The 10,041-nt window shown below is 37.0% G+C and overlaps 1 protein-coding gene across 2 annotated transcripts; it reads left to right on the forward strand.

The window, feature by feature from the left end:
- The first annotated feature begins 810 nt into the window (after nt 1-810).
- On the forward strand, nt 811-9,187 carry LOC146002506 (uncharacterized). 2 transcript variants are annotated; one of them, XM_083140403.1, is made up of 3 exons: nt 811-900; nt 1,691-1,817; nt 5,804-9,187. In XM_083140403.1, exon 3 carries the CDS (start codon nt 5,966-5,968, stop codon nt 8,930-8,932), a length of 2,967 nt encoding a protein of 988 aa, XP_082996529.1. In that variant the 5' UTR covers nt 811-900; nt 1,691-1,817; nt 5,804-5,965; the 3' UTR covers nt 8,933-9,187. The 2 variants fall into 2 exon arrangements, with proteins under 2 accessions (XP_082996529.1, XP_082996528.1); XM_083140402.1 differs by having other exon boundaries at nt 1,691-1,799.
- Nucleotides 9,188-10,041: the final 854 nt, after the last annotated feature.

The following is a 10,041-nucleotide window of genomic DNA, read 5'->3' on the forward strand; positions in this document are numbered from 1 at the left end:
GCTGCTCTTCACGTGTGAACATTGACCAGGCCGGTATTATACATACACTTCACTTTAACGTCTTCTAACTACCACACAACAGTACTATTCAGCAGCAAACACCTACACACGATCCGTAGTACAAGACTAAACAAGACCCGATCGTCTTTTGTCCCAGCGATGACTGAAAAGCGTATACCAACAGTGTTGCCATTACAAGAAAAATGGCCCTCGTATTATTAATTGATTTGTTGTAGTTATATGCATAAAATCAGTGGCATGAGCTTTCCAACAATAATTACCATGATATAGATCACAGTATAAAACATCACAAATGATAATAATTTGAAAATGCTATAAACAAATATGTAAGGTGCACATATCAAATTCGAAAACAATTCCTAGAGAAAGAAGAAGGAATTTTAATTTGACTTGACAAGAATGGTAGAAACAAAGAAGTAGAAAAAAATCTTATTTATGGAATAATGCAGAAAGCAAGAGCATATCAGTACTGAAGGACGCTATCACACAGAAGAAGCAAATAAAACTACTTCTGGAACATATCCATCTTCTACCACAACAATAAATAATTCAGTTCGTGTGTAGAGCGGGTGAGGTAAGTGTTGCGAGCATTTACCATTAAGTCAAACAACATAACAAGAAATGTAAATCATATCGTACGACAAACACTTAAATCTTATCTCTGTATATAACGGTAGAAAAGCTATCAGAAATGGCATTCCTCAGAAAGATTTATAGCCTACATCAAAACAAGTCTGCTCGATCAACTTCTAGCGCTACAAATAATGAATAACGTATAAATTTATTAATGGCCAATCGTTCATCCAGTCTTGAGAAGAAAATGAGCAGGAAACATGGAAAAATCAGCTGATAAAACATTAAATTGAAAGTGCAGAAATGGTGAGTAGTTAGTTTTCTTTATCAGCATGGTTTAATAACACATTTGTGTGCATTAATTTAATTAATAGGTTAAAATTGTTTAGAATCAAACCTCAGTTAATATTTAAATCTTGGAAAATAATATCCTTTGTGTTCTGATCAATATATAGTTTTCACTTTTGCTTATTTAATATCGTGTTTCCATATTTTTGTGTTTACCGTGACCGTTAGGATGAAATTTATGAAATAAAAAAACACAAACTAAAATCCATGCGCCGTTCTGTTCTCGACTGTAGATTTTCCGAAAGCGAGACTGAATCGAGCATTCGGCTACCCAGAAAGCCATTTGCAAAGCATGTGTCGTTCCCAAAAATGCTGGCTAAATGTTTGCATTGTTGTCATTTGATGTCCATTTGCTACCTGTCTAGGTTAATCGCGGCAATGAGGGATACTTACTAAAAAGGTGAAACAATGAAGCGTCCATACTTTTTTCCAGAATTCGAACTGAGAAACCTGCTATGCCATGATGCTATACAGTGATTGGGTTCCAAAACAGCGGAGGCAAGGACAGTTTACTTTGCCTTACATGGTGTGGGGCCAAAAGTAGTAAAACGTGTGGGGCCAACTTCCCCCCAAGCCCCCCTAATCGCTGCCACTGGTGCTATAATAACTATTCCACTAAGGAGACAGCCAATTATTATGAGAAACTAATGATTCTATCATATTTGAAAGAAATATAATATGATACGACATTACAATGTATAGTTTAAGGAAAATAGGAACCTGAACATTAAATTCACTATATTCACAGGTACTGCACGTGTCTTAGTTCCTTCATCATCTTCACTGGATCTCAGTAGTTGAAGAGAATGTTCGTACTAATCGTAGTAACATCGTTCACAATCGGAATGGTTGAAAACGTAAGCTCCTAAATATAAGTGAGTTCAATTTGTAAATCTAAATATAATTTCAACGAAATAGAAAACTTTGGAAACAATATCTTAATATTAAATCGTGATTAATGAGGTCTCTGTGTCTCATCACATGTTCTTTTTTTAACATGAATATCATTACAGTAATCGCGATGGTATTCTACATACTGAAAAGTTGGGTAATTTTCGAGTTCTTCCTTAACATTCAAGGGAATTTCCACGTAGATTGCTTTTGCTTGTAATGAAAAGTAGACTCATGTCTTACTAATCTGTTACTTTTGTCTTGATTGAATTAAATTTTTTCCATCTGCCATATTTGGCTAATCACGAAGATGATGATGAGTAATCATATGATAAAGAGACATTTACAAAAAAACACCCCTGGTGCCATAGCACTGTACTAACCACATCGCCAATTGTATTGAGAATAGCGAATATAATGCACGTGAAAGATTCTCATAGAATGTCCTAACATTAGTTAAAAAAGGATCTAATTTAGAATTTCAGTCTGTTTCTGTAAGACTATGTACAGTCCCTACCAAAAGTTTAAGACCACCAAATTTTTTCATATAAATGAATCCTGACCGAAAGTTTTGGTACAAATATGGAGTGAAATTGTATGGAAGTAATATAGTGTGGGAGGCATATATAGCCGAAAAATTATTGGTATACGTCTTGTAGTTCTTGAGATGCGAAAGTGGAAAATCAAATTTCTTAACTGAAAAATCCAGCATTTTGAAGTACAGATGAATGTGTATAGACGTAACCGACATCGTTATGACAGTACTGAACTTTTTCCAGTATTGTGGAACATGGACAAAGGATTTGGCGCAAAAAAATCCAAAAATATTTTCTCGTGTTTTATATTTTTTTTTCTAAGATTCGCAAAATAAAAAAAATACAGCGAACATTGAGAGGTCTTCAGATAACAATATCTTCCTCAGCGACTGCACTGGAGTGAACAAATTTTATCAGTCATTAGTTGAAATGTGTGTCAATAGATGGCGCAGAAAGACATATCTGGAGTAGCAGCATTGTGCAAGTCCAAACCTGTTTTCGTTACGCTTGATAATAAACAGGCTGTTTGAATAGCAAGCTACGTGATAATGGGGAAAAACTCTCTGCCCGTGGCCATGAAATTACAAATAATTGGTATGTACAGATGCAATAGATCTCATAGAGAAATTGCAGTGGCATTGAATGTGAGTAAAACCTGCACAATAAATAAATTCAAGCAGCAAGGTACAGTGGTTGATAAACCACGCTGCGGCCACCCCAGGGTAACGTCTGTACGCGAGGACCGGATTATCGCGAGACTTGCCACACGTCAGCAGCAACAATGGCGTGGATTCAAGCGATGGAAATCCCATTGTTGCCTTGGCCAGCACGAAGTTCAGACCTGAATCTTATAGAAAAACTATGGAATACCATTGGTCTTCGTGTAGCCAGACGCCAGCCAAGGAATGTCCAGAAAATTCGTGAACAGATCTCCGAAGTATGGAATGAGATTACGCCCCAAGAATGCCAGAAATTGGTCCGCAGCATGAGAAATCGTCTGTAAATGTGCCTGAAACTTAAAGGTGGACCTAATGACTATTACAATTTCACACTTCATTCATCCAATTTCAGGAGAAATGTTTGTTTCCAAGTATATTTTCAAAGTTCAGATTTAATGATTTTACAAATTGTACCTTTAGTTGCATCTATTAGTTATAAGTGCATTAATATGCCCTTACACTTTCTTGATCTTGATGTACCATTCAATAACATTACATAATAATTCCAATTTTGTATTAAAGTGTTTATTTCATGAAAAGCACTCGGATATGTACTTTTTCTGTTTGTCTGAAAAACACATGACAAGGTGGTCTTAAACTTTTGGTAGGGACTGTACATAATGTATTAATTCAGGCTAAGTCTTATTATTATTAATAGTAAAAGGTGGTCATAACTTGGGTTTCCAATACTTTTAGCATCATTGTACACAAAAAAGGGTCTGAGCAATTAAGAGGGGTGCACGAGGCTGAAGTGCACACCCATAAATTTCCTCTCCAGCCGCCACAGATTCCACTATAAAATTGTTCTAATTTTACCAGATATTGTGGTATATTGAGATATTTTGGTTTGATCTCTTTGGCTGATTAGTGGATGATGATTCATTCATCTTGATTTGAATTGGACTTTTAACTACTTTACTGTTTATTAATTAATTTAATTAATTGGTTTTGATTCTAACATTTCGGAACCTGGACCCGTCTTCTGTTATTATTGTACAGTTAGGGGCAATAAAAATGGGACACCAATATTTTGATGGACTGGCTAGCCTGAAATGAGTTGTGTGTGTTGCCTAACTCTACTGCAATGAACCGACTTCAATAGGAAGTTCCTCTATCGCCTTAGATTTAGGCAACGCTTGCGGCGAAAGCAAGCATTCCAGAATCTAGGTGTCCCATTTTTATTGGCCGTGACTGTACATGCAATCATGTATTATTTCCATATTGAGTGGTCTTGTATACAGGTTCATCTATCCCTACAGAAATTCCAATGATGTTTATCTCTATCGCCGTGTTGAGAGTTGCAGACGTCATTGACTGAGAGGAATCGATCAACAATTATATTTATGAGTTGTCTCTTTAAGTATAGCTTCTCTGTAACTGCATATTTACACTCATTCAGAGTCCATGTCCAAACAAACGAGAATGTCTTCTGTGTACACTGATTGATGGAAAAAGTTGCTTGACCTTGAAGTAAAGTTGAGAAACAAATGAGGGAGAATCGACACGTGGAAAATCCCACCCAGGACAAATCTCCAAGGGATACCCATTGGATATCCACAATGTCCAGATCAGATCCACGGATATTATGGATATCCATTGGATGTCCATTAGATATCCATTTCTCTATATCCAATTGTATATCCATTGGACGTCTATGGGATATACAGAACTGGACATCTGAAACTCGACCAATTCTAGATATCTAATACATAGCCTAAACATGTATAGCACTGGCTGTCAGAAACATTGTCCAATTCCAAGTATCCAATACGTCACCAGTTCTTGTCCAAAACGGGATATCCAAAACATATCCAATTCTGGATATCCAAAACATATCTAGATCTTGTCCAAAACAGGATATCCAAAACACATCCAATTCTGGATATCCAAAACATATCTAGATCTTATCCAGAACGGGATTTCCAAAACACATCCAATTGTGGATATCCAATACATAGCTAGATCTTGTCCAAAACTGGATATTCAAAATTTGTATTTGTAGGTATTGGACGTCGTTGTACAAGTTAATTGCAAAGCCGAGGTGTTAATGATGATTCGATAAAACGGGTGAGAGAACGAACACAACGGATTGGGCATGCTCTGGTCGTTACAAGACTACAGAACTTTCTGAGAGAACATTGTGAGACAAGAAGTAGCTATTTTCACTCACTAAAGCAAACAAGAATACTTCATTTAGAATACTAAATAAAAAAAAATTGACAACCTTTCTTGACAGCAAAATTTAGTACAGCTAAACAAATACAGCTACCTTTGTTAATCTTCAATGTATTATTTTGTATAGTTGACTTCATATACTGAATTTATATTTGGAACACTAATTTAAAAATTAAAGAATTTCTAGTTTTGATGTCTTTTAATAAAAGTTTCCTCATTGCTGAAATAATTTTTGAACCTTTCTTGGCGCAAATGATGAAGAGGTTTTCTCGGGATATCAACCAAGTGTTATCTGGATAGGCATCCGAGCTCTCGAGAGCTAACGTCACTCTCATCTTCAGGTTGAGATAGAAAGAAAACCTCTTCATTTTCCTTATTGCTGCTAAATAATTTATTTGATTTTCACACATAACAGTACGAATAAGCTTAATGTTATTTGTTACCTAACATAAGAGTTGAGTGTCGTAATGTGAAGCTCAATGATCATTGCAATAAATATTGTAACCTTTTAGCAAATAATTATCGCTTTTCATGTTCCAGTGCTCCTGCAATAAAAGTTCTGGCACAAGGAACCTCCTTGGCGACGGAGAACTTCCCAGTCAAAAAGAACTCGAAGCCACCATCGAAGGAGCACGCACCCTCAGAGAAAATATACTCCAATGCCTGGGTTACATTCTCCAAATACCCAGATTGGATTTGGCAATGAAGGAGGAAATAGCAATAGAAGATCTCTACAATGGGTTCAAAACAAATGCCATATCCACATTGGATGTTATTGTAGACATGGTTGAAGATACAGAATCGTCAAATGAAGAACAGTTTCAAGGACTGCTAAACAGACTAAGTGTGACCGTAGCGACAAAGTATGTTTGTGCAGTTGAGACCCTTAAGAAAGCTCTAGACACACACAAAATAGATTTCGACACACTTTTTACAGAAAATAACGTCCTCTTGCAAAGAGTCCCAAATATCAAGAAAGATTGGATAATGTCAAAATGGTTCTCTAGGATCAGCGACAGTTTAACCAAATCATCATGCAACAGAAACGAGCTGTTTTTTGTCCAGATTTTTGACGCCATTAAGAGAAAGATGTTAGAGCTGAACATGAAAACCTTTACCAATCTCCTAAGCAACATTCCTTACATCTACATGCCCCCAGACATGACTGAAATATTCAATCACATCGGTATCGCACTTCAAAAGCACACTTTAATGCCAGACACCTTCATGCCAGAAAAGGTCGAAAATTATCCAGACATTTACTCTCTCATAAGAGATATTTTACTGAGAATTTCCGAAAATTTACGGACGACCAACCCACCACTTTTCCATGCAATACAACAGCTTCTACCCTTCATATCCTCCACAGGAACTGAAGTAAGCGGACAAGTCATAGGAGAGGAAGAAAAACCTGAGCCAGACATCGATGAACTATTCCATATATGCACAACGTCTTTTTTCCCTTCAGATGTCATCAAAGCCTGTACTATAATACTCCAGGCTTTCAGTACCAAAGTCATAAAAATATCACAGAATGATTTGAGATCGATAATGTACAAAGAGATGGATAAGATTAATGCACTAATAGTAGTTCTTAGAAGAGTAAGTCTAGTCTTACCGAGCACTCATGAATTCCAACCAGCCATTAGTTCCTTGATTGTACACCTGACCGTTCACAAATGCGTTAATAAGGGAACTGTTTTCGCACCAAGGCATATGGGTGAAATTCTTGCCCTGCTGGATGCATTCAAATCTCTGAGTCTGTCCAGCACGTCTGTCCACGTATTGGATGAGGTGCAGAACATTGTGTTGACCTCCGATGTAGACTGGGGTACAATTCTGATATCGTTCCCTTTCCACGCATTTATATACCCAAGAGCTTTATTCATAGGTATCTTAGAATATGTCATTGAGAAATATTCGTCCTCATTTGACCCTGAACATATATGTCATTTCACTGTGTTCGTTAACCAATTCAAGGAATATAGTCAAGAGCATGTTAGGAATTCTAACTCCAGACGGTCCATAGGCTCAAATCAAATGAGACCTGATGCATCGCTATGTATGTTCAAGTGTCTGCCAGGGGTAACAATTGGTGCCTTGATTGAGACACGAATGATAGACAAACCGCCTGTTCCTTTAACACCTGAAGGAACACTAAAATCTCCAAACTTTTGGTCAGATGAGAAGAGTGAATTGTCAGAACTTGACGTGTCCGAAAGCAGCATTACCAAGGCTTATAAAGTCGACCCAGACGATCTGCTAAAGGTGCTGCGAGCCGATGCTCCTTTGCGTTTTGTGAAGTACATCAGGAAATATCTTTCGACACCAGATGCGTTGAAGGTCCTCGAGAGGTTTAATTACAAAGGGTATCAAAAATCAGGTGAACTTCTCAAAGAACTCCTGCACTTCTTGCAGAAATCAATGAGCGAGGACGCTATACTGATGAAATCTGTGGGCGGGATCCTTCCGTATGTGCAAGTGGATGGCTCAGGAGATAGAGAAGTCGAATTGTTCACGGTTTACCTGAATACTTCCTACAAGGAGCAGAACGAAGATCTCAGAGATATGTTAATGAAAACTGACATTGACACACTTGACCGCAAAGAGAAGCTGGTTCTGGAAAACATCCTGAAGTACTTCAAAAAACTTACAGTTGGGTCAGGTAAAAGATTCTTCGGTAGGCTTATATCGAAGAAAGTGCAAATGGTTAAGAACGCTATAAAATGTCCTCGTTGCATTTTAAGTCCCTGGAGTTCTGCTTGCAAGGACTGTCTTCATCCTCCTGTACGTACGATATCTCCACCAACACAAAATCCAATTTCATCAGGAATACCATTGCAAGACAGAACTACAAGAAGACCTCGTACTCGACCACCAGTCATTCCAACCACACGTCCACCATCTCCTCCACCAGAAAGGTCTACAATTTCACCATCAAGTAGACAAAAGCAGCTTCCGCAATTAACCTGCAAAACTTTCAGCAGTACCATCTGGACAATATCAGGAGTTGAGATTGATATCCTTGGAACCCTTCGTAGGATCCAGATACCAGTGAAACTCAGGAGCGAGATGGAGCTCGTCAACAGGTGGTTCGAAACTACGTCCATGAACATCGAAGAAGAGTTGCACAATCTTAATGTCGAGAAGTATCGAACGAAGGGAGAACTCCTAAGAGCCATATTATTAGAGTTGTCACAGAGCTCCAGCGTGGAACATTCCATAAGGCAAATATTGAAACATCTCTCCCAGAACATACCCAATGATGGGGCAGGTGGTGAACCCGTGGACAAAATGCAAAGGGCAATGACAAATAGCTCAGAATCGGACATCTATGGCGGATCCACAACAACAATGGCTGTGGACGTAACACAATTGTTCCAGAGCATACAGTCAAGTGCGCCGAACGAAATATACCACAAACAGAAGAACGCTGTCCTCAAGTACATCGAAGGGAACATGAAGCCTGCCATTTCTTTCTTGAGTAACTACAATTTCGACAAATTCAAAACTCAAGGGACCCTCTTAAAGGATTTACTTCTTCATCTCTCTCGAGACTCGACGGTTCCAGAAAAGATACAGGAGGCGTGTCTGAAAATCCTGGACTTTGTGGACATCACAAGGGACGGATTCCCCTTTGTCTCTTATTCAGACACTACCATAAATTAGAGGTTGTACATGTATGAAAACTAACTGAGTGTAATTAACCTACAAAAAGGATGAGGAATGCTGTTTTGAATCTGAAAAATAATAAATATTAACAAAAATGGATACCATAACAAAATCCCAGAAGGAATTCTTCTCATTGACATTTTTTTTTATTTTCTTGAAGAAATAATGTTATTCATGTCAATATTTTCCAGGAAAATACACTGGCATATAAAATAGCATATCAGTGACAAATATAATATTAAGCAAATTGTCCATGATTATTTTTATTGTCTTTCATTTTGTGCCCAAGCCTCGATTTAGAAATGGAATTTCATTTGTGTGAAATAAGCATAGTGATGCATAATTTGGCTGCTAGTGTCTTTGCCGGCGGTTGAATATTGGGAAAAAAAATCCTGTTGTTATGAAATAATTAATATCTAATATCTCCAATATATCTTTTTGGCAGACAAGCAGGGTAAAGTTAAAAATCAAGATGTAATACACGATGCAAAGTATTTTTGAGGACAAGGTCTAAACTGTTAGAATTTCTGCGTGTTTTTCAACAATTCCTTAACAATTGCAATTTAATCCTTACTGTACAATGTTCATTGTATTCTGACTTCAAATATTTTATGTGTATGAACTTTCACTTGTATATAAAACAATTCCCGTTCTGTACAATAAAATGTCTGTAATCTCGACGTGTCTGGATAAATGTGTACGTGCATTTTTCTCGAGAGATGCATTGATAATGCAGTTAAGCAATATGTCTAATACATTATTACGATTATCATACACAACTATTATGGCAAAACAATGCAGCTATTCTGAAATTGTTAAAATATATATTTAAATTATTAATTTAATGTTTAAGTTTAATTTATGTTCAATTCATTACATTTATTGTTAATCAAATTCGTGCCTACGGTTTGGATGCATCGTGCTTATATTTATCTTATTCCTATTCACTTTCTGTTTCCATCCTTCCATTAAGTATGTAGCTTTACTTACCAATGTTTTTACATCATCCATTTCATATTGTCATTAATATGATTATTTGATAATTCTTTAAACCTTGTTACGTATACCATACATGTACGAGTGCAATTTTTCTTGTAGTGGCAACA

The sequence above is a fragment of the Lepisma saccharinum genome, chromosome 18, assembly GCF_977018435.1.
Source record: "Lepisma saccharinum chromosome 18, izLepSacc3.1, whole genome shotgun sequence".
Lineage (NCBI taxonomy): Eukaryota > Metazoa > Arthropoda > Insecta > Zygentoma > Lepismatidae > Lepisma > Lepisma saccharinum.